The sequence below is a fragment of the Haliaeetus albicilla genome, chromosome 3 (assembly GCF_947461875.1).
Source record: "Haliaeetus albicilla chromosome 3, bHalAlb1.1, whole genome shotgun sequence".
Taxonomy (NCBI): Eukaryota; Metazoa; Chordata; class Aves; order Accipitriformes; family Accipitridae; genus Haliaeetus; species Haliaeetus albicilla.
In genome coordinates, this window is record NC_091485.1 from 51,828,460 (window position 1) to 51,852,611 (window position 24,152).

At 41.2% G+C, this 24,152-nt stretch overlaps 1 protein-coding gene across 5 annotated transcripts; it reads left to right on the plus strand.

Moving 5' to 3' along the window:
• On the plus strand, positions 1-22,566 carry PLEKHF2 (pleckstrin homology and FYVE domain containing 2). Of its 5 annotated transcripts, none has more exons than XM_069779715.1 (2): positions 1-98; positions 19,163-22,566. In XM_069779715.1, exon 2 carries the CDS (start codon positions 19,177-19,179, stop codon positions 19,924-19,926), a length of 750 nt encoding a protein of 249 aa, XP_069635816.1. In that variant the 5' UTR covers positions 1-98; positions 19,163-19,176; the 3' UTR covers positions 19,927-22,566. The 5 variants fall into 5 exon arrangements, with proteins under 5 accessions (XP_069635816.1, XP_069635817.1, XP_069635820.1 ...); XM_069779716.1 differs by having other exon boundaries at positions 72-168; XM_069779719.1 differs by lacking the exon at positions 1-98 and adding an exon at positions 735-866.
• Positions 22,567-24,152: the final 1,586 nt, after the last annotated feature.

Consider the following 24,152-nt stretch of genomic DNA (forward strand, 5'->3'; position numbering starts at 1 on the left):
GCGGCGGCGGGGTGTATGACCGCGGCGGTGCGGGGAGAGGGCGGCGGGGCTGGCGGCGGCCGGGCGCTGGGGCGGGAGCCGGAGCTGGAGCGCGCCGGGTGAGCAGCGCGGGCCCGGCCGCGTACCCGGTGCGGCGGGGGTTCGGCCGCCGGGGCCGGTCGGCGGAGGGTGAGGGAAACTTTTCCTCGCGGAGCCTCTTCGCCGCCGGGGCTCCGGCCGCTTTTCCGCGGCCATGTTGGGAGCCGGGGGCTGCCTGGCGGGGAAGGAGCTCGCCCGGCGGGTAGGCGGCGCCGGGCTCCGCTGGCGGCCGACCGTGCGGGGCCGTCCCGCCGCGGGGCCGAGGCGCTCCCGGCCGTCCGCGGGGCGCAGCGCCGCTTCCCGCCGGGAGGGAGGCGGCGGGGCGGGAAGGACCTGGGGAGGCGAGGGGCGGCGGGCGCGGGCGGGCTTGTCCCGCCGGGGACGCTGAGGGAGTTGCGGAGCCTCGGAAACCAGCTCGCCTTCGGCGGGGGGGGGGGGCACGAACAGCGGCAGCGGCCCCGCGGCGTTACATAAGTGCCTGAAAGTCCCCGACTCGTGACTGGCGCCGAGGCCCGGGCGGCGGCGGCGGCCGCTCGCCTTGGGGCGGCGGGACGGGACGGGACGGGGCGGAGGGCGCTTCCTTCCCCGGGGGGCCCCGCGGGGCAGCCCTCCGCCGGGGCAGCCCTCCGCCCGAGCCTTCGCCCGCCGTCGCCTTCGCCCGCCGTCTTAAACTCCTCGTCGTTCTCCGAGCGAGTCGCCTGAAAAGGCTTGATGCTGTGGTTAAAAAAAACAAACAAAAAACCCCACCAAAGCAGAGGAACCCCGAGCGGTGCGGCTGCGAGCATGAGGTGCTATTTTTTTTTTTTTTTTTTTTTTTGTGTGAAACACGCTTATTTTGGAGAGGAGCGTGACCGGTCTGCTTAAGATATATGTGGCACATAAGCTGTTGTCTGAAAGCGGCTCGGGAAAAGACAGCCACATGTTTTTCCTCTCGCCTCATTTGAAATACTATGTGCATAAGACACCCGTATTCATAAATGGCAAAACTGCTCATCACAGCAGGAAAGTGATGAGTGAGTCTGCCGAGCAGAGCATCTTGGCATCGTCTTTGTCCCTGCGAAGAGAAACAGCTGTAGCTCAAGTTTTGATGTGGATCGTCAGTGCCATAGTTGTTGATAACCAAAACGACTTGGTATATCCTTAACCAGAGATCACGGACTCCTTTGCCTGCCTTTTAAAGGTTGAATTGATGAGAGTGGTTCCAGAAGCATCACTGAGTCCTAACCCCAGCTGTCTGGTGTGCTGAGTGGTTACTGTAGGGGTTGATGCTTATTTGACAAACGCTGCATTTGAGGCTGCAATGTGCCTAACAGCTTAAGTTCAGATGAGGTTAATACAGTAGGCAAAGCGAGTCTAAAATCAAACCCACAACACTGGAATCAGTTTGAGAACTGAAATGGCTAATTCCTTTTTCTCTTCTGAAATAAAGAGAGCTCAGCTTCCCAGTTCTAAAACTTGTGTATTGAATTATTTTAGGAATGGCTATCTGAAAGGAGGGAGGTATTTAAAGGTGGCAGTGTAATCAGTGCTGAGATCCTACAGATGTTTTGCTTTGTATGCAGTCATTAACATGAGGAAAGGAATCGGTTCTTTAGCTCAGTAGGCAATATTCTTGCTTTTAACCTATATAATCTAAATACCGTTGACTAATTAAGTCAGAAATAAGAATCTCTGTGTAGTTAAATGTCATGTATATCAGCTCAGTTTGCTAAATAACATTTTCCCAGGTGTTTTACTGCCATGCTGCTTATGTTGAAAACAGCAGTGAAAGTGAAGCGTCGTGAGCCTGAGACCCAAATTCTTACTTCTGAATGCAAATGATCCATGTGCCTTTTGGAGTGTCTATGAGTTTTGCTCTGTATAGAAACCCACATAGAGGAAGTCCCTTAAATGCTAAATGAAAACCAGTGGTTAGAAATTTGGAGCTGGAGAAGCTGGATCAGAGCTTCCTCTGCTGTATCCTCTAGAGACAGAGTAGCGTCTTTTCATTTAGAAGCAAGTTTTCATTAGATGCAGTGATGAAATCATTCTTTAGCAAGAGCTGCGTTCTGTTTCCCTCAAGTTATGGGCTGAGACTTTACTCTAGTATTACATACATCCCTGGACTAACAGAAAATCTACCTGTAACATCCTGAAGCCCTTTAGCTTACAAAAATTATCACCGGTAAAATGGTTGTTATATTCAAATGGCATGGTGACTTTTAGGTTTCACCATTGTGGTGAGTGGATGTGGGAAGGTTTCAGGGCAGTAGAGATGGAACTGCAGATTCACGTGGGGGGTGATATGATGGAGCTTGGCACATCTCATTTACCCCGCTAAGAGCCAAGTGAGGGCAGTAAAGGCAGGGTACAAACACTGGTTTCATTACACTTGCAGCATTTTTGGTGACTTGTCTTCACCAAAGAGGGCTAGAGGTGTTAAAAGTGAAAGCTTGGGGTCAAAGCATGGCACGAAGATGACGGAGAGTTGAAGTTTTTAATACTTGCAGATGTAATTTTCTGAGAATGGGTCTGTTAGCTAAAATGTTGCAAGTGGTGGTCAAGCAAACAAATAGCATGCAAGTTTTTGTTCTTAAAGGCCATTTATTAGCGGGTGATGTCAAATAAGAAAACCCCAGCATTAACAATGGATACGTTTCTTGGATGTTGGTAGGTAAGAAAGTTAGTTAACTTCTTGGTTTTTGTATCGAGAAATTAAACCTTACTCTGTACTGCTTCAAGTTCTAAAGGTATACTTGTGACTTAGTCCAAGCTCTGTTAATATTCAAGCTTACTTTTCCATTTAATTTATGTAATTAAAAAAAAAATTATAGATGATGCTTGTATATGTATATTTTGCCAGTTTCAATGATTAATTCAGTGATTTGATGGAAGTGTGATAATCTGGGAATTGTTCTGAAAGAGAATACATAAGGTGCAAAAATAGGCCTTTGAAATAGAATCGTGTATTTAAAACTTTCTCCCTATGCAGCAAATGCAGAGTTTGCTGTTGTAGAATAACTTTGGTGTTCATGATTTAGCGGAGGACTTGTTTTTACAGTTGAGGGTGTGAAAAGTTACTTTGTAGATAGGTGTGTTAGAACATGTTTACCATACTAAAGATTATTTTAGCATTGTCATAAGATATAAGGTGTGATGACAACTGTGTTAGCAAGTAGCGTCGGGCAAACTCTGAGCCACCTGAGTAGTCCTGTTGAAATGAATGAGTCTGCTCACATGAGAAGTGGCTTGGTTGAGAGTTGTAGGACAAAGGTTCTCCTTTTATGAAAATAAATACTATTGTGCAGAAGTGTTATTGAACAGAAGAGTACTTCATGTTTTTCAGCCTGCTGCTTTAATACTACATAGTCAAAAATGCACTCATACATTTACTTTGTTTTTTTAAAGTTGCATAAATAGGTAAGAGTGCTGCTGCCTTGGATGTAATGATGGTGGTTTGTTTTGGGTTTGGGTTGGTTTTTTTTTTTCAGTCTATTAGTGATTGTAATTAATATAAGGATTTTAAAATTATTTGGAAGATAGTGGCTTGCTTTTTTTTTTTTCCTCTTTGCATCGTTACATTTTACAATAAAACAGTATTAAGCATATTGTTTATGTAATATAGTAGGATTTTGGCATTTTGTATAAGCGTAAAAGAAGAAAAACAGTTGAAAGTTAAGGATTTCAAATACAGGAATGTTCTCTCTATGCCACTCCTCCTTCCCCCCCCGCCCCCCATTCCTGAATGTAGTAAGATGACATGCAAGCAACTAGTTACTGTGTTGAAATGCAATCTCTTGAGAAGTTGTACTGATTCTAACAGATACAGGGGTGTTGCTAGATAGTGATGTATCTGATCTTTCTATCGGCAGCTTTAACTTTCACTAGATATCTCTTTTACCTCAAACGTATCATCTAGAGGTAACTGTTCTGCTTTTAAGTACTTAATATGCCTTCTGCAAAAGGAAGAGTTACAGCACGTTCTTTGACATTTACATTTCTAAAGTGTACACATAATTTGTTAATGTAAATTAATATTAAAGAGTGTACTGTACATGCTGCTGTTCAGGTTGTCAGATAGCATCTTTCTTGGAACAGTGAGCTGTGCAGGTTAACTTCAGTGCAAACCTCTGTGCAGTTTTCAAAGTTTCATCTAGATTGTGTTGTCTTTGCTGCAGCAATAAGGGCCTAAGAGCAAAGGAAAATGGCCTGTTGGATGAGAATCACGTGGACCACGAGCCCCTGCGGTATTCTGGACGCTGTTTATTGCACTCTGAGGACTGGGTTGTGCTGAGTGCTCTGATGTCTGTACTCCAAGTGCTTTCCATATAACTTTAAATGCATCAAGCACATTTGACAAGCAATAAAAGGGAAAAAGGCCAGTAAGTGCATTTCCCAGGAAGGCCACCTACAGTAAGCTGCTGTGATTACGGGGTTCTTTCAGGAAATGACTTCCCCCCCCCCCGCTTCTGCTTTAAATTTCTCCTGCCTTAGCTGTCAGTATTTGGTAATGTAAAACTTCTGAGACTGATTTTCAGTGTACTTCTGTTCTGAAAGCTGTGTGTGACAGTGATTTCACACCCCCACACCCCCCCCCAATTGTGATCTAGGTTGGCAGCATGGAGGCAAGTGAACTGCCCTTTTAACACACAGGTTATGGCTGAAAAAGCTGGTTACATTGAAGACTGACAAATTCTATTTACAGTATCATTGTTAAAGCTTTCCTTTCAGCTTTTGTTGATAGCTGTCAGATGATGGTTTTCTAGACCGCCACTGTCCACCCATATGTCACCAGGTAGCAGCATTTTATATAAAAAAGGGCTTATGTCCCTTGCTCAAGAAAGAGCAATTCAGTGCTTGGCTTATGTATTTTAAGTATTGCTAGATAAATACATTTTAAATATTGCTGGGGAGCGACAGTGACAGGTCCATGATTGCAGCACTTCAGTGTTGTCCAGCTTACCGAAAATCACATGTGGTTTGATTCCAAGCCCCTGGCTTCTGCTGGGCTGGTGGTTTGCAGCCTGATGACAGCCCTGCTGTGTGCATGGGGCTTGAGCCATTTTTTTGGTACCAATTTGAGCAACTTCTTTCAGGAGGTTCAAATGGTAGGAAAAAGATTCCCTGCAGCCAGCTGTGCCCTTAGTCTGTTCTTGGTGGTGAACTAGTGGTAGAATTTGTTTGGCTTTTTTTTTTTTTTTTTTAAAAGGAGTTAAGCATTTTAAGGAACTAAGTATGTCTAAATATTCTGGTTTTCCTACTGTAATATTGAAAATGTGCTGCAGCGGTGCTTTGTCTGACCCTGTTAGGTAGTGGCCAGCTGCCTGACCTACTGAAAGTATTTCTACAGTATAATATAGTATTAGGGTTGCTCCCTAAAGTGGAGATTTAAGTAACTTTAGGTCAAGAGCAGCAGAAAGTTGAGGTGATTGCACCTTGTCAAAGAAGGAGGTTGAGTGTTGTTTTATGTGTCTTGTGTCTTGTTTAGTTTTGTGGAAATGCTTGGAATTACTGAGCTGGTAAAAGAAACCTCTCTATTGTGCAGCTTCTTTTCCTATAATAGGATATCTGAATTTAAAGGACATGCATATGAAAATAATATTGATATAATAAAAATGAAATGGTGATGATGTGGTGGTGCTGCTGTGCTTGTAAATTGTGAGACTGCATGGGAAAACTTTGCTCCATTTCAAAACACGGCTAGCTAAAAGCAAAAGTCCTTTTGCGTTGCAGTTATTTGTAGGAAGTTAATGGCTCTTGCCTGGCTTTGACTACTCGATAACTCTATAGCTTGGTCATGCTATAATCAATTACCTATAGTCTAGTCCTTGTTAGACTGTTAGTAAAATTCAGTAACTTCTCTCATAATGGTAATAAAAGTAAACTAAAGAAAACTTAAAACAGAAAACTTTTTTTTTTTAAACACTGGCAGTTTTAAGTACCTGTGCATAGTAAAAAGACATAAGCCAGTCAACAGTCAGGTGTGTCGTAGGTGTGCATTCATGAAGAAAGGGAAAATAAAATTCTGTTAACTGGAGGAAGCTCATTTGAACATGTAGCTCTTCTGGTAGCTCTCAAGAGCTAAACCATGCAGGTGCTCTGAAATCTAGGAGGTGCTATTTTTAGTGTATACTTGCGTATAAGAGATACACATCGGAAATCCTTCTGTAAATGTTCTCCACTTGTAAGTTAAAGATGCTGCAAGAAGCATGCTGGCAAATACTATTTATTTCAGTCACTGAAGACCAAATCCTCTTTTTCACATGGACTGAGAGACAGTCTAGCTGGCTGTTAGCAAGTTGCCTCTGTGTGTGCTCTAAATCTGTAACAACAATGAACCACACAACAATCTGATTTTGGAGAACTGGTTGCAAGATGGATTTGGCAACCCTTCTTCTGGAACAGCTGTATCTGGATCTGTTTTTTTCTATGCTAATGATGCTGTGTGCCCTCCCTGAAAGAATTTAAATAAGTCTATTTCAAGATTGAAAAGGTATGTTGATGCTGTGGATTCTCTTCATTGTGCTGGGTTGGCAACACTTAAAGGCAGGATCTGGCTTGCTCTGAAATTAGTCAGATCCTTTTCATTGATTTTTCATGTCCCTGACCCAATGTCCATTTAACGTTAAGCGTGGTAGTATTTGTATATGTCAAGTTATTTGCTAGCCCAGATACCCAGATGAGTGCCGAAGAGGGCTGTCGTCGTTTAGGCCGTTCCTTCGCAGGCAGCGTATCAGATGGGAAGGGCACACCCGGCGCCTGTCCAGGCAGCCTGGAAGGGAGGGGTAAGTCACTGCTGCCAAACTAGAAAATAACATTTGCTGAGAGAGACTCTTCAGACAGCTAAACAATTGGAGCAGGGAAACATTAAATTGTAAACACAAAAAACGTATTCCAGTGTTTGGTATCACAGCCTGGACGAGTGATCCTTTAGGCACTGGCCCAGCACAGGGGGTTTGTGTTTGCTGGAGCTTGTCGAGCCAGAGCAGGATCCCAGGCTCCTGTCCTTTGCCCTTGACTCTTCTGGTACATTTCTAAGGTGTTGATCTGTTGCCTGCTGTTCTTCTGATGGCTTTTAGCTACTCAAATCTGCAGAGAACTTCAGAAGGAACTTGAACTTTTTTGGGCTCAAGATATGTGGAAGCTGGTTTTGAAACTATTCTGGTGTGTGTTCCCAGTGCTTTGGTTAAGATGAAAGATGCAGTTCTCTAGCACCAGAGGCTAAGCTAACCATTGCTAGTGCTCCTAAATACATGCAAATGGAAAGTTGAAACACTAGGGTATTTTCCCATGACAGCAAAGATTTGATCTCAATATCGGGCTTTTTTCAGTTAATTGTTTGTTGATTAATTTAAAAGGGCACCTGTGTGTTATATAGTTTATAAATATATAGTTTGGTTTTATATCTTTTTTATATATATATATATATATAACCATACAAAAACTCAGCCTTTTTACTTATACCCATTTCAGTACGCTGACAGCTGCAAGTATTTGATATGCCCATAGCTGCCTGGATCTTGCTTTCTGTGCTTTGACAGATGAGTTTGATGTCAAATTGGAAACACTGTTCATGGTGGGTCAGGCCTGCCTGTTCACCTCTGTTTGCAGAACTCAAGCTTGCAAGGTTGTGTGGCTGTGGCGGTTGCTTCTTTTTTCTTTCCTTTTTTTTAAAAAAAAAAAATTCCTTTAATTCTAGCTATTACCTGGTATCCACATACATGTGCTGACTACGTCCCCTTTCACATCTTGAAAGGCATTAAGAATTTTCTCATCGAAATAGCAGCAGTTCGGCTGGCAGTACTGTGTTTCACAAGTGCTGTTCAGAGCCATGTAAGCCTGTGTCAGTGCTTGGGGAGCTCTCAGCTCGTTGAAAGATGGGTAAGGACACAGAGATGAAATGAATTTAGGAAGTTGCTCTCTACTGCAATGCTTGACTACCAGGTGGGGGATGGAGAATTGCATATTTCTTCCCAGCAGCAGCTCTGTCTGTACCATGCCAGGAGACAAAAACAATATCAGCTACCATGGTTTATTATAAATAGAACCCTGACAGTGGTAATAAGCAGCTGATTTCATTAAAAAGCTGGATCTCTTAAAACGGATGTTGCACCTGGGCTTCTGCAGTGAGGTCTTGTCTTCCCTAAGAGGCATTCAGGGACTTTTTCCAGTGAAGTTGGGGACAGAAGGGAAATACAACCACTTCCAGTTGGTCTAGGAGTGGATTGAGGCTCTCCTGAACACTTCCCTGTGGTATGAACTGTTTAGTACTGCTTGGGTTTCCATCTTTCATATTTTCTGTTACTGCCAAGTGGGAGAAGGCAGTGGGAACAGCTTTGGAACTCAGCAATGCTGGATTTCTGTGCCTCTTTAATGGGTGCCACATGTTTCTTGCTTGGAGCAGGGGTGCTGGCATTATGGCACGTGGCATTATGGCCAAGGTGGTTCCTCTTGCCCTTCGTGCAGGGCGGGCTGCAAACTGGCTGAACTCGTCTGGTGGGGCAGCCCGCTTCCGCATGCCTTTATTTTCCTCAGATTTCCTCTATGATTATTTAGCATTACAACTCATTTGGGACGTGGGAGCTAGTCTTTCTGTTTACAAGCAGGTTAAATTGGTGTTCTCTCTCCAGCTGAGGTTTATTGTGTTAAATACCAAACCTCGTGAGAAGCTAATGTGCAGAACTTGGGTGGTTTTGCCTGCATACAGCAGCTCAGGCAGTGTTCTAACTGTTCAGCGGAGTAGCCTGGGTAACAAAACAGCATTGCTCTGCTCTTGCTGTGCTAATACATATGCTGCTTGGCAAAACAGATAGTGTTTTGCTAAAAATAGGTTCCTGTACCCAAGCTAGCTTCTGAGTGTATTGGGGAATATAAGGTCATGCATCTTGAAAGATCTACCTAGAAATGATCTCTGTCCCCAAAATGGAAATGGCTTTTCTAGGCGTTCCTAGCTCAGTTGGATAATGGCAATTGCAAATTTGAAGAGTAATGCATTTGCCATGCAGGTCTGATAATAAAGTTTGTTTTGCTGTTGTTCTTCACTTAGAATCATTTACATTCTGTGAGCAATTCTTACACTACTGGTCAATTAAAGTGAAATGGCAATCCTTCCTTGTAAGTTGGAAATTAGAGTATACTAAAATTAACTGTAAGGTATTGAAAGAATTACTAAACTGTAAGATGTTAGGCAGTTAAAATAGGCATTTCTACGTTGTACCTTCAAGAAGAGTTTTAGTGGGACTAGACTTGTGACAGTCATTTGCAGAAGCTTAAAAAAAAAACCCCCAAACAGATCTGTCTGGATTATTACAGTAATTATAGGTTTATGATGACATCTGACTAGACAAATGCATGGATTTGCTTTCATGATGTATTTGGACATGACCGAATGCTGGACTGAGAAATAATCTAAAGATTTCTAAAATATTGGCAGGCAGAGTATTCACAGGTTGCACAGTATGAAGTAACGTGGTTGCTGTTAACATATTTCCAGCGTGGTTTCTGTGAGTCTGTGGCTGATGCCAGAACATTACCCAACAGGTTGAGACAAATGAAAGGTTAAGACTGCTGATTCGTACTGGATATACCAGTAAGAGAGTGAGTTAGCTCATATGCATTTCTCCACACTGCAGCCATTGCTCCACAGGCTTGCACAATGCAGGAAGCCATGTCTTCACAGTGGGGAAGAAAAAAATAATTTAAAAAATCACATTAATGTAAAAAACATTATACTGAAAATTATAGAAATGAGACTTGGGAGATGTCCACAGTATCGTCTGTTCTGCTTTCCTGCCAGTGTAGTATTGATTGATGCTTACACTGTGTTTTCTCTATAGCGTTTGGATGAAAATGTCACAAGCATCTTTGCTTGCTTAGAGTAATCCAAAGCAGCCTTAGTATTGCCACCATCCTTTTCTGGTTATTTTATCTTGCTTCTTTTTTGACTTTATTAAATGCCAATAATTAATAAGGGTGTGAAAAATGGTGCAGAGAGGCAACAGCATACATTGCCTTAAGGAAAAGGTAATTTTTGGGGGGGTCTGTAAATCAAGTCAAAGTTTCTGTCCCACTACTGGTACCTTTCTGAATGCTGCAGCCATTAACCAGATTAGTCAAAAGTGATTCTGGATAAAGACTGTGTTGAAGAAGTTCAGAGGGATCTTATTGCCTCCTTTCCTGCTCTCATCTCTACATTGATACAGTTTCTTTAATCTCTTGGTCCTTCTTATTTCTTTGCAGTCTTGTGATGTAGCTTTTTGTCGTTCTTGATACTTGTATCTTTCAGATATCATCAGGGTTATCCTCTGCATCCTTACCAGCTGGTTACAGTAGCGATAGCAAGACAGTTTGTTAAATACAACAGTTTTGGGAATACTTCTGTGAAGAGAATTGTTAGAGAACTGCTTGTTAGAAGGCCGTATTTCTCTTCAAGTGACAGCTGTTGTCTTATGTCTTAAACACCATCCAGGACAGCTAGCTCCAGCACAGTACAGGCATTTAGTTGTTACTGTCATGTCAGCTTTTAGCAGTGATAAAGACTTTTAGAAAGCGTTTGTCATACTCGTATCTCCTCTCAGCATAATATTTTTGGGGATGAAATTTCTTTTAATTTCAGTTAACTTTATGGTCACTTTGGTCTCTTCACTGTTTCATAAAAAAGCAACTGGCGAATAATGGAAATACATAATTAATATTACCCCCCCCCCCCAGTTTACTGTGCAGATACATTTGAGTAACTGTAAGATATAGAATGAAATATTAATGAATTCATAAATGGGTTAATGGATACTTAAAACTTCATTTTCCTCAACATTTTATTCTACATACTGAATGATAGAAATAAATTTTAATTAAATACCTCTTGCTTGTATTTTTGTATCATCTTTAATCCAGCTCTTGTTATTACCTTGACAGGTAGTGCTGACTTGTGCATGAATGCTTGAATTCTGATTACAGCTAATCAGATCTAAGTGCATAGAAAGCTTAATTTTGCTAACAAAGATGACAGTGAAACATTCAGGACAAGCGATGGTATCATCCTTCTCTGTATGTATTGAAGGAGGCTGTGTAGGAGGTGGAACCAGTGAGGCCAAAGTAAGATTTGAAATTTATGTTAATTTCTCTTCTCACCTGTATCAGAAACTTAGAATATCTGCTGTGCATGTGTTTAGTTCAGCAATTTTCCATACTAAAACTATTTTCAAAGCATTAGACATTGATAAGTTTCCTTAAACAGGTTGCACTTCAGAAATTTACACTGTGTTTTACTTGGCAGTGATGCAAAAAGTCAAGTGTTGCTTTTAAGAGCAATACATCTAACATTAATAGAGATTAGAGTACAGTACTGAGATGCCTTCATAGCTGGAAGTTTGTCCACAAAAAGTAGTGATATTACCATTTCAGATAGAGCTTTAAATTAGAGGGATGTGTGAGGGTTCTATTGTTTGTGTTTATTCAACTGTAAGTCATATTAGCCTGTCTTTCTTGCATAGGCAAAGTGCAAGAGGAAAGCTGAATGAGTCTGGTGTTATTTGAGACCTATTACTAAAAAGAAATAATACATAACTATGTGCTAAATGACTGATTCTGATGAACTCTTTTTAAGGAGAGTGTGATATTTTCCTCTGTAAATCCAAAAGATGAGTCCTCTTACAAACCAGTCAGTCATTTGATGCACTTTAGATACCCGGTCTGCAGATAGTCCTTGTCTGTCTTAGGTTTACAGTTTACTTGTTTCTGTCTTGTAAAAGTTTTACTGATCTTCTGTATGTTTAACTTTGGTGATAAAGTATAATAAACCAAGATTCAGTTCTATTTGAAATCTCTATTTTATTCAGACCCTTTGAGTTGTGGAGTCAGGCATGATAAAACCTTTAACTTTTGCCTTTTATTAAGTGACTCTAAACAGAAACTTTTATGAAACATACATGTTACCCTTAGGTAGGAAGGAAAATGGGTCTGAGTGTATGTGGTGGACACACAGCTGCTGCTGATGTCTGTATGTGCAAATGTAGGTGTGAGAACAAGGGCTCTGTATGACAACTGGATAATTATTTAGAAGTTTATTGGGTGGAAAGATATAATGTACTTTCATTTCGATCTGCTGTTTCTACCTTTTCTTTCTTTATTCTATTCCTTTTGTATTCCTCAGAAACTGAGACTTTTCTATCCTCTATATTTGCTTCACTGCAACAATATCTAGATCTCATTTCATCCATTCTAATGGTGTGATGAGATACTGTGGTTGGTGACATTTTTTCATCAGACTTGTGTTACTGAATCTGGCTTGGAAACATCCAGGATCTGCTGCTGCTTTAGGACTGGATGGGCCTCTGTGGTTAGTTTTGAGCTCTTGTACTTTTTCCAGCAGCTTAAATACACTTTTTTCTTTTTTTCTTTAAAGCTGTCACCTTAACTGTGAATGTACATAGTAATGGATGTGCTGCCCGCATCCTGATACCCTGGCTCTGAGAAATCTAGACTGCCTGGTTTGTATTAATGCAATGTGTTAAATGTAATTGTTAACAATCTAATTGCTAATTGTAAAGGTGATGATAGATTAACTGGCAATTATGGCAAGGCCAGTAGCATTTTCCTCACTTGAAGGATTGTTGAAGAAAAATAATGCTAAAAATTAGATGCTTATTAATTAATGCTTGTTAGCAGGGACTGTGTACTAGACAAGACTTGTTCTTGCGCAGGCGAGAAGGTAATGGAGCACTGCTGGTTCTGCTGTATTGCCAAAGAAAGTTGGGAATTCAGGTTGTGTCCCTCTCCTGCATACCTTTTGTGCCTGTCCTGCAGTCTAAAGGGAGTGCTGGTTGTGATGGTAATATGCACTGAACTGGGGTGAGGAACTGTTTCTGTGCTGAGCTGTATGCAGTCTGCATCACTATGCCATAATAGCTTTTTTCATCTCATTTTTCTCCTCCAGCACCTTTGTGTTATCTGTGGTTCTACTCTGTGGTGATCATGCCAGCTGCTACAGTGCTAATGTAGTAGTAGACGACTTTTCCTGCAGTGTTGAATTAGGTGTAGCTATATCAGTCAGGGTTGCTTTCTTTTTAGTTGACTCCTTCTGTCTGTCTTCAACTACAGCTATTCTTCTGTGCAGTTTAGTCTGGCCTCTATCAAGAGCAGAGCTAGCACAGAAAATAAACATTCTCCCAGGACTCAATGCTTCTACAAGTCTTATTTAAAATAGGAGATCATCAGTTTGGTCACCAGGATACAGTGGCAGAAAGAAACATTTATGTGGTAAGTGACTTGTCAATGCACAGCAACCCTAACAGAATTATTTTCCTGCTGTAGTAGTCTGGAATGTTAATAACTGTAGTAGATATGTGACTTCCTCAACATGGGTTGTGTTTAGGTAAGTGGGTAACTTGTTAGTTCTTCAAAGGTTTCAGTAACATCTGAGTTTGCTTACTTTGAAGATAACTGTTCTCATCAACAGGATACAAACGTAAAACTGGAGTAAAATAAGGGAGCAAGAAGATCTTGATATCTTGATAACAGAATTTTTATTTCTGTAAAGCTTCTTGTGAGTAAAAGTAAAATTAACTGAGTGTCAAAGACAGTTCCGCATATGGTAGAAGAGTTGGGGCTTTCTGTGTCATGAAGTATTTTGTCACCTTTAAATAGCATATTACGCTTCAGAGATGAAAGCCTTTGCCCAGCATCTTCATCATGAAATTGGCTTACTAGGGGCATCTGTGTGAGAAGGAGGACAAACTGAAGGTACTGCAGCATTTTGAGAGTTGAGATTTATTTATTCAGAAAGGCTGCTAAACCCTGCTCATAGTGTAGCTTTTTCTTACAAGATGATGTATTTATTTTTGTGATGTTTTGACCAGCAGCTAGTACTACACTGCAGTCTGGATGCAGAAAATGAATCTGACGTGATTGTAGTCTGATGGTCCTTATAGACAAATGGAGTCCTCCTTGCATAAGGGTGTGGGGACTTTCGGGAGTTTATTTGCAAAAAGTGTGAAACTGGAGTCAAACGTGATAAAAGTCTGAACAATAGGTTTGAGGTTTCTGATTTCATAGACTCCATAAACCGAGACTACATATAAGATGCTCTCACTCTCCCCTTAAGTGGAGCTGTCTAGCCTGTCATTTTGAAGCCCATGGTGCTGCTTTATTCCTCACTTGCTTTGGGGAAGATCTGGGGCATGTTTTCAGCAATTTGCCATCACTCACATTGCTTTGTTTGATCAGGTCTTGAGATCCTGCATCTTGAGGATGGTAATGCAGTATCTGCTTCTTATAGTGGCCAACAGTAGAAACTTCAGAAGAAAGTTTTAGCTGGTAGAGAGGAGGATATTGCCACCCAGTTCCAGGGTATGATCTGTTATCTTTATAATATATCTGAATAAGCTTTAAGAAAAGATTGTTGTAATTTTAAAAGACTGGTAATTGATGACATTGCATAGCTTTTGGACTGTGACATCTTAGGGTTAAAAGTTCCTTTGTGTCCAGACAATATTTTAATTTAACATCTGCTTGGTCTGTGTGGTTGTGAGAAGAAGGGGTGCACCTCTTCTCCTAACTTTAGCTCTTGTGACTTAGGGATGGCTTCTCTTTTGTATTCCTGATCTGTTTTTCCCACATTTAATTATTATATGTAATCCTGATAGTTTCCAGGTAGTTTCTCTTTATCCATATCTGAACTTAACTTCCTTTCTCAGAAGAGGCTAGTGAAGGTGAATGAGTGTTATCATGTGTAGGATTTCAGATGGATTTTTAATTTTTAGTTCTCTTAAAAACATATGAGAAGAATGTCAGAGTGCTTATTTTAAAAAGTCTAATCTATTAGTGTGGGAGGATACAATTCATGCCCTGGAAAGGTGGAATAACCCATCAGCAGTCTGTGACTTTTACTACCTTAACTGAGGCTGGTAGGTGAGAATTTGTTGAGTGTTCTAGACAAAAGTTTATATCTAGAAAAGATGTGATTATCTTTTCTTTCTTAATAGTCCTTAACTTGCCCCAGATTCTTGCTTTAAGTCCAGTAAGTGATTATTTTTCACAACAAGCTGAAAGTACAGTCTTCAGCACAAGTTCTGGAGTCATGTGTCTTGGTTTCAAGCCATGATGATGATTAAACAATCCCGGTTAGAGTTGTTTTCTTAGGTCGTCCTAGAGAATAGTTAATTAAAACCTTTAGCCTTTTCTCCCCCTGTTTTCTTCTCCCAGTGACTTGTATTTTGAAAGCTTTCGTGATGACCTTGAACCGAGTTTGCTGTTTATTGGCAGGGAGTGCAGGGAGTGCTGAGTTGGGAGTTGTGGAGCAGTGAGTGCTTCCTACAGGTTGCTCTAACTTCACACCAAAAGCTTGCTTCACTGAAACTCATCAGTATGATTGTGGGGTTGTTTTGGGTGGTTGTTTTTTTTTGGGGGGGGGGGAGGGTCCCCCTTGTGGACTAGCAGAAGCATTTAATTTGCTGTAATTTGCAGGTAATTCATATAAAAATGTAAGTTTAGAAGTAGTGCACATTGATTTGTGCCTGTAGAAAAGTGTATTCTTCTGGTCTGTCCCCTTTGCACTTTGCTGACTGATTTCCCTCCCCACTTCACAGGGAACATGGGATTACTAAATAACTTTAGACTGACCCTGTGACTGACTCCTTGCTTTCTAAGTCCAAAGTGGTTGTTGGTTCCGCTTTGGCACTTGCAAAGGCTGTTTATTGCTAGTATGTTGTTAAATGGGAGTGGTTATTTGGCAGTTAATTAACCCTCATTCCAAATCCTGGGCTTTGGCAGTCAGGCACCTGAATTTGATTTCTGAGCCTAGGACTACAACAAATACACATAAAAACATTCCTAGTTTATCTTTTGCATTCCCTCCTTAGTACTTTCTCCTTGGTAGATAGAGAGATAATAGCTGGGACAAGCCAACAACATTTCTGTGGAGTGGTACTTCTGAGTTAGACAAGGCTATAGTAGAAGTGAAGCCAATCACTTACCTGAAAAACTCACTCCCAAGTGCCAGTGGTAGTAGGTAGCTGCAATGTGTATATTTAAAGAAAAAAAAAAAGTGGCTAGTTCTTAATGCTGAATAAAACATGTAAAGGGTGGGTATTTTGTCCCCATGTGCCTAAGTTAGTATTGGTGCTTGGAATGCTTGAAAAAGCTAAGGTGTCTACTGAAAGGTATATTTTGCATATGTCTGTATAGTCATAGCATTAAAAAAAAAGAATTGTACTGATGTAATTTGAGTTTTCTGCTGTTCTCTGGGAGAAAAAAAAAAACAATGCTTCTGTTTATTGATCAGTTTAAGCCAATGTACTTTCTTGGCAGGGCACTAAGCACCTCCCTTGCCATCCCTGCATTGTCTCCCTCCACTGCAGCTATCCTGCCAACCTGAGCCCTAAAACTCTCCTGTTTGTTCTCAACTTGATCAGCCCTGATCTAATTCACTGTGTAGCTTTTGTAATGGCACAAGGGAGCAGGGAGGGGGGCAGATGGCATAAATTGGTATCATCACAGAAGGAAACAAAGCAGAACCATATCAGCTAAGTTTAGTGTTGCAGAAGGATTTAGGGATTTAGTAGTGTCCACTTGTGGGCATGATTAAAGGGAATGATGGACAAAGCTTCGAGAACCATGACAAGAGTAACGGTTCAGAAAGTAGGGCTGGTGAAGGAGATGGAAATAACAGGGGGGGTTTTGTTGGTTGTTTTTTTTCCTTCCACTTGGACTCCCAGTCTTCTCTCTAGAGATAAGTGACAAGCATTTCAGTCCTCAGAAAGCTTAATAAAGAAGGTAGTGATGATTATTCTGATTGAAGAACAAAAAGAAATTTCTGTTTTTCCACAAAGATGACTTAAGCTTACTGTTAAGAAAATACTTTCTAACTAATCAAATGGGGAGCCACTGGACAGGGTAATGGAGAAGGCTGGCCTTTTTTTCTTTGACTGATACCTGGTGGAAATAGCATAGATGTACTTGCTAGTGTGCCTTGATGCAGCACAATTAAATCTCTTGAACACTTTTTATAAGGCAGTTTGTGTATTGTCTTGACCTCCTGCAGATCAAAATAATTTCAGATTTGGTGGCTTTGTAATTCCACTAACCGTAGAACTGGTTAACAAAGTACTCACATATTGTAACTAATGCTGCAAGGCACGTAAAGAAAATTCAGAACTAGTGCTGAGTAATATCTTTAATAGATTCTTCTGTCTTCAGTGTCAGACTTTGGTACAAGAGGATGGCATCTGCAGAACTTAAAAAAAAGGTCAGTTTAGTTATATCTGAGCAACACCAATTGTCAAACTATTTTAGTGTGGAAGTAATTAAACTCTCAAAGCAGCTATTTTTTAATCACACTTAACGTTGGGCATGTGGATTTGTATAATCACAGGTAACATACTTATTTAGATGAGGCCTGATGAGAGGTTTCTCTGCCACCAAATTCCTGTCAAGAAGTTTCATCCCTATTTTGTAAGGAAGTAGCTGAGCTTTGATTCACAGGAAGAAGATTGACTGGATCAGGTTATGGCAGAGCAAGAGAGTCTGAGCAGCATCGAGTCTGAGCAGCATCGAGTCTGAGCAGCATCGAGTCTGAGCAGCATCGAGTCTGAGCCTTGTTTCAGCCCAGTTTCATCTCGGTTATAGGCTGATGCTGTATTGATGGCAGGCAGCGTAGATCTAAAAGAAAACATAGGTGAACATAGAGGACTTCCCAAACTGGGATCATGTTGGGAAGCGCGGGTAGCAGGCACTGGAGTATTTGCTGCTCTGCTCTCCTTCAGGCCTGTTCAAAGCAGTGGTTGCACCAAAGGGTGTCATGAGCATCAGCCCTGTGGTAGTTGGAAAGGAAGGCACAGGAGAGCCGTCTTCTGCGTGCTGAGGGACAGGTCTGTCCTTAGTACTCCGCTCTGCCAGCTGTCTCTGCTCCGTCAAGCATATGGTTCAGATTCATGGCTGTATTCGGGAGGAGCTTTGGGGGAGCAGATCTGGATCAGACTGGCAGGAGTTTCCTTTGCCTGACTTCTGCTCAGGAAGCTCTAGGGTAAAAGATAGGCTAAAGAGTGGTTTGCCGAGGTATGAATCGCTATAGTTACTTCTTATTTTCAGTTCCCTGTTGGATGCCTTAGGAATCTTACCCTTACAAGAGAAAAATCTTATTTGCTACTTGGGGAAGGACGAGGGGTGGTTTTGATCTGAAATTGGAACGTATGTACTCTTTAGCTCATCAGCACTTCCTGAAATATGAAGCCTTCTTGCCCAAACTTTCAGCTGGTGCAGGACACTCAGTCTTTCTCAGGAGCAGTTGCAAGCTGTGTGGCTTGTCCTCTGTGCTGGTCTGCCTGTGTACATCGCCTGATCATGATGGATGCAGATGTGGTTTGAGCAGGCAAGGAGAGAGGGTCTGTGGGGCCCCTGCAAAAAGAAGGCAGCAGCAAGCAGGTGATGGGTCACCAGCCATGACTCACTCCCTGCTCCTGGCTCAAGAGTTTGCCATGAAAGCAGGTGGTGGTGGGTACAAGCTGTGGCCTGTACCAAATGTTTCTAATAGGTAGATTCATGGGTTTGGCGTATCATTTAAGGTTTGCATACTGAGAAAAGAGCAATACTGAGCTTGGGTGTTATGGTTTCCTATGTGAACATCAATTATATCATTTTTGTTCGTCGTGTTAACACAAACACGAGTCTCCAAGCTGCTCAGTTAAGTTGATGTTTCTGTCAGTATTAGAATTTGGAATGATGGATGATACTTTCTTTTACCATCCGGAGACTAGATGCAGAAGGATATACGGAGAAATATGAACATTAAACCAGGATGCAGTAACCTTACTAGAGAGGAAGCCTCCTAGTCTGTTGCCAGAGGCTCTCAAGAGCAGTGCTGTAGGTGCTGTCTATGTGATAAAGATAGCTGTCAGCTGGATGGAACATTTTTGCTTTCGAAAAAAAGACTAATTGGTTGCTAAAAATTCTTAGGTGTTAATACTTATTTAAATCTAGCCCAAGTCTGTGCCTCTGAGACAGCAGGTTCTGTTAGGTATTTTAAGAAACGCGGGGTTGGTACCATCCTTGGGGAAGGCTGCTGTTGAATCAGTCCTGTTCTAACAACAAACTTTTTTTTTTCTAATTTTAGGATACTTGTGAAAGATGGTCGATCGCTTGGCAAACAGCGAGGCAAATACTAGAAGAATAAGTATAGTGGAAAACTGCTTTGGAGCAGCTGGTCAACCTCTGACTATTCCTGGTCGTGTTCTGATCGGAGAGGGAGTACTAACAAAACTGTGTAGGAAGAAGCCCAAAGCGAGGCAGTTCTTCCTGTTCAATGACATTCTTGTTTACGGTAACATTGTCATCCAGAAGAAGAAATACAATAAACAGCATATAATCCCGCTGGAAAACGTCACTATTGATTCCATCCAGGATGAGGGAGACTTACGGAACGGGTGGCTTATCAAGACACCAACAAAGTCTTTTGCAGTTTATGCTGCCACTGCTACAGAGAAGTCTGAGTGGATGAACCACATAAATAAGTGTGTTTCTGATCTGCTTTCCAAAAGTGGGAAGACTCCTAGCAATGAACATGCAGCTGTCTGGGTACCAGACTCGGAAGCCACTGTGTGCATGCGCTGTCAGAAAGCAAAATTTACACCCGTCAACCGTCGTCACCACTGTCGCAAGTGTGGCTTTGTTGTGTGCGGGCCTTGCTCTGAAAAGAGGTTTCTTCTCCCGAGCCAGTCTTCCAAGCCTGTGCGAATTTGCGACTTCTGCTATGATCTTCTTTCTACTGGGGAGATGTCTGCTTGTCAGTCCACTAGGTCAGACTCCTACAGCCAGTCACCTAAATCATCTTTAAATGATGTATCTGATGATGATGATGATGAAGACAGTAGTGATTAAGGACCAAATGTTTTTTCCGTGTGTTGCAATTTGTGTTTCAAACCATATGGAGCTGCTTATGGGGAAGTCTGTAGTGAGGTTCCTCAGAAAAATCCTGTTCTAGCCATAAAATATGCCTGAATATCTTCAATTGCGATGTGCCTCAATCTATGAATTCTCTAGACAATAGTTTTTCCACTCCTCTGCAGGGATATAGACTGTTGCAAATGTTATCAGAATATTTTCCAACTTCTTGTACTTGAGTTGTGTCTAGGTTAGACTTTTTGTGGAAGGTTGGAGAGTAAAATGTACTTTCTTAATTTAACAACTCATACTTCCTAATGCTTCATAATGATATGTTATATGGGTTTTTTTCGAATATGGGGAAGAAAACTCTAAGCATGCAGAGAACAGTGATGTTTTGGTTAATCCCTTAGACCATGTTGTTTTTCTAACCATGGTATATAGTAAGTTGAAAAGTGACATAACTTACAAACTTAAATGTCACAAAACTTGGAAATTGTCTTGTTTTGCTCTTATTTATGACTTCCTATGCCAAGCAGTGCCTTGTACCAATTGTGCTGATTCAGGAAGAAACAAACCTATTCTGTGTCATCTGTATTTGCCTGATGCTGGTATCTGAGAGATTGTTGGTGCTATTGAAAATAACTGCTGTGTTCAAAGTGGAGCTTTGACAAGGTCATAACCGCATCCTGCGGTGGGTGATGGAGACCTGAATCACACGTCCTCACCTGTGCAGGCAGACCTGAAGACTCTGCAGATTCCCAGGCTTCAGCGGGGTTCTCCTTGCAGGACTTGCATTGCGGGTCAGGATCTTGAGATGAGAAGCTTAGGGTGACTCTTCATGGGGATTTATACGTATTCTTTTCAGAACAGTTTCTAAGTTTCAAATTTGGCAAATGCATACTGAAATTTTGGTTGGGTGATACAGCATTTGGAGTGATAGCCTATATATATTTGGAAATAATTCCCCAAAATTACACTAAATTCTTTCCTAAAACGTTGGTGAGCGGGTTGGTGTTTGTTCCCCGCCCCCCTCCCCCCCCAGGAGTTTTATTGGCTTGTTTAAAAAGAACCTTATGTTTTGAACAAAAAGCCTGCAAGTATACTTATAAAATTGGCTTTCCTTTTTACACAGCTGACCTCAGGATAAATGTGAGATGCAAGTTATTTCATTCTAAATGTATACCCAGGACCAAGAAAGATATATTTAAGAACTATAATGAAATCATCAGTGCAGAAAATGTCTCTACCATAGTATTCATTTTTAATAAACTCTTAAATACAGAAATGTCATGTTCCCATATAAACATAAAATTTAGACTTGCAAAGACATGTTAAACGCCCAAATACTATGTTTCTATATTTTTATAATGATAGCATCAATTTTGAAGCAGAAAAATCTCTTTGAAATAGTTGTGTCAATATAGTAGCAACTGACTTGAAACAAAAAAATGCTGAACTTTTGTATCTCTAAGTGACACTTTCTGCACTGTTTGCCTTGGTTGGCCATAATTGGGTTAAATATTTATTGAATAAACAATCAATGCTGCATATTGCACTAGTCTCCCATTCTGTATGCTGTAAATGTCAGTTGTAACTTTTTTATAAAAATTAGCAGAGCACTTCAAAGCTGTAGCCCTCCGTGAGATTTCTGGTAGCTAAAGATGCACTCTCCATTAATAGTCTGCAATACATTGCTTCAGGTGAAAATTGCGTTAATATTTTTAGCTTGGGCAATTTCTAAAAATAAGGGTTTTTCTAAAAGCACTGAAGAGTATTTGATCTACTTTGAAATAAACATAAAAAGGGGAAAATGCTTTCTGATGGAGACTAGGGACCAGGAGGATTCTGTAAAATTGCCAGATAAGCAATAAATGATTGTATATACTCAAAGACTAGCTGAAATAAGTAGTTACATGTACTTATTCCTTGAAAGATGAGGGAATAGTGACCTGCAGCAGGGGAAAACAGGCTATTCTGAGAAGGCACTTTCAGTGCTTACTTTTTGTACCTCTCTTACTCTGTATTTCAGGAATGGAGACTTGTCAGATTCAGTTTTTCTACAGAATCAAAGTACAAACCTCCCTTGTACATACCTTCTAATGACTAACGATCATTTTCTTCCTGATGCAATTTTCTTCTTTCTTAAGCTGTCAAATATTAACTTGTCTTGTTAAAGAGTCCATCCCCTTGTGTACTTTTCCCCGGGTTTCTATATGTTGTGCTTACTTTTCAGCACTTTTTAGGGGGTGGAAAGAGGGTTGCCAAGAGTTAGATCATATCCTATATTTTGCAGAATGTTCTTGTACCTACTTCAAATGTCTTTTTATCTGTGAATGAAACTTGCACTGTGCTGCACTGATCCCTGAAGCTGTAACCAAACCAATGTGTGTGTGTGTGGGATTTTTCATCTGAAATTGATGTATATGGTCCAAGCTTTTTGAGAAAGCATTAAAAAAAAAAAAAGTGTTTCATGGTAATACTCCTATCCCTCAGTGGTATTTGTTTAAAACTTTACAAAATGGACTTAGCATCAACTTCTCTTGTACTTAAAAAATTCGTGAAAGGGCTCATTTTGTACTTTGTAATCTTGTTCTGTCAAATTATTTTATTTACAAATATATGGTGTAGCTTCAAGCCTATGTGTTTAATTTTATTTAACTGCGGGCCTTCAAGGGTGACAGAAAATAGGACAGCTCTTTTTATCTTGACAAGTATTTTAGCAGCAAGTTTATTCACTGTCAGGAGGGATTAATAAACTGGGAGTATAAGCAGACAGGAGGAGATCTAAGACTAAATTGGAAATAAATGGAGTTACGGATTAAGAAGCCACTTATGCATTTGGGTAACCGTTTAAAACAAGGATGACCAAGAGTGTTGCAAAGTTCAGATTTTGTTGGACCAGTGGCAGTTAAGCCACTGGAAGAGGCTGGAGGACCCTTCATGTGCGGTGGGGTGCTGGGCGGCCCAGCCCCAGTGCTGCAGGTCTCTGCTCCCGGCCCCGTCAAACCACCACTGGGGATGAGACTTCTCATGGTAGCAAACTGGAGAGTAACTTAGTACTTTCCCAGTGCTTCTACACTCTTAAGATCTTAAAATAGTGATTAAATATGGTCAGTCTCTATGTATTTTATGTACTTTTTTTGTTTGTGGTAGACTTAACCTGCTCTTTTTTGATAAGCTTTCCAAATCCAATGAAATGAAAGCAGCAGCAGTGCCTGCAGTGTCTCTTGCAAGGCTCTGCAGTCAGCTTCTGCTTTGTAGAAGATGCTATATTGGAGAAATAAGTACTTATTTGCTTTAGCTGAGTTCACATTTTGCACACGCTTTGCCAGTACTTCATAGTTCGTTTGCTGGAAATATTACAGGAAAGGGAAAAGTCTCTTCTGAAGGTTTTAATTGAAGCCTACTAATTTTAGCCTCTGCACCTAAACTGCCATTGTTATTTTAAGATAATATAGACTGTTTTCCTTTCAGGTTTGATGCAGCTGAACTTCCTGTACCTAAGAAGTAATCTGTGAGGGTGAAGCGCTGTTACTCACTTTAAAGTTTAACAAAGTGGGCGAGTGGATTAATTAGCATTGAGTTTGCAGTGGGGTTTTTAAGGTCTCTTCGCTAACAGGCAGATTATGAAAATGACATGCAGAAACCTTGTATTTACGTGGGGATTTCCCCCTGGGGGATACGCTTTAGCTAATCTCTTAATGCGAATGAAACAGTGGTTATCATAGTTGCTAGTTAATGTTTAAGTGGAAGCAGATTATGGATCGTATTATTGTGATTTTTGTATTTTCCTGTAATTTCCCTGAACTGGTAGAAGAATGCCTAGTTCTGTTAGCAGATACAGCTGGAAAAGAGTCAGAGTACCGATTCTGCTCCCCCACCCCTCACCCCCAGTAGCAAATTATTGTAGTAAATATTAGAAAGTGTCTTGGCTGTTTACTGCCTTTCATTTGATGAAATCTGAGCTGCTTGTTTGTGCCTGCAGCCGATCCCTTGCCAGCGCTGGCTCCCGTGACTCATCGGGTAGCCGGCAGTCTCCGCTGCGAAGAATCTCTGCTCTGTTCCCTTGCTGTGATCGAGTTTGGAGCTGCTGGGGAGTGCAGCACAGCAGCGATGGGTCTGCTCTACAGTGATAGACAGCTCTACTGTACTGCAAGTATCTGAAAATATTCTTAAGCTCAATCAGGAATAAGAAATCTGAACCTCAGTCTTCAGAGTAG

What these genes read in the sequence shown, in the direction of transcription:
- PLEKHF2 (XM_069779715.1), top strand. Translation starts at nt 19,177, where the DNA reads ATGGTCGATCGCTTGGCAAACAGCGAGGCAAATACTAGAAGAATAAGT.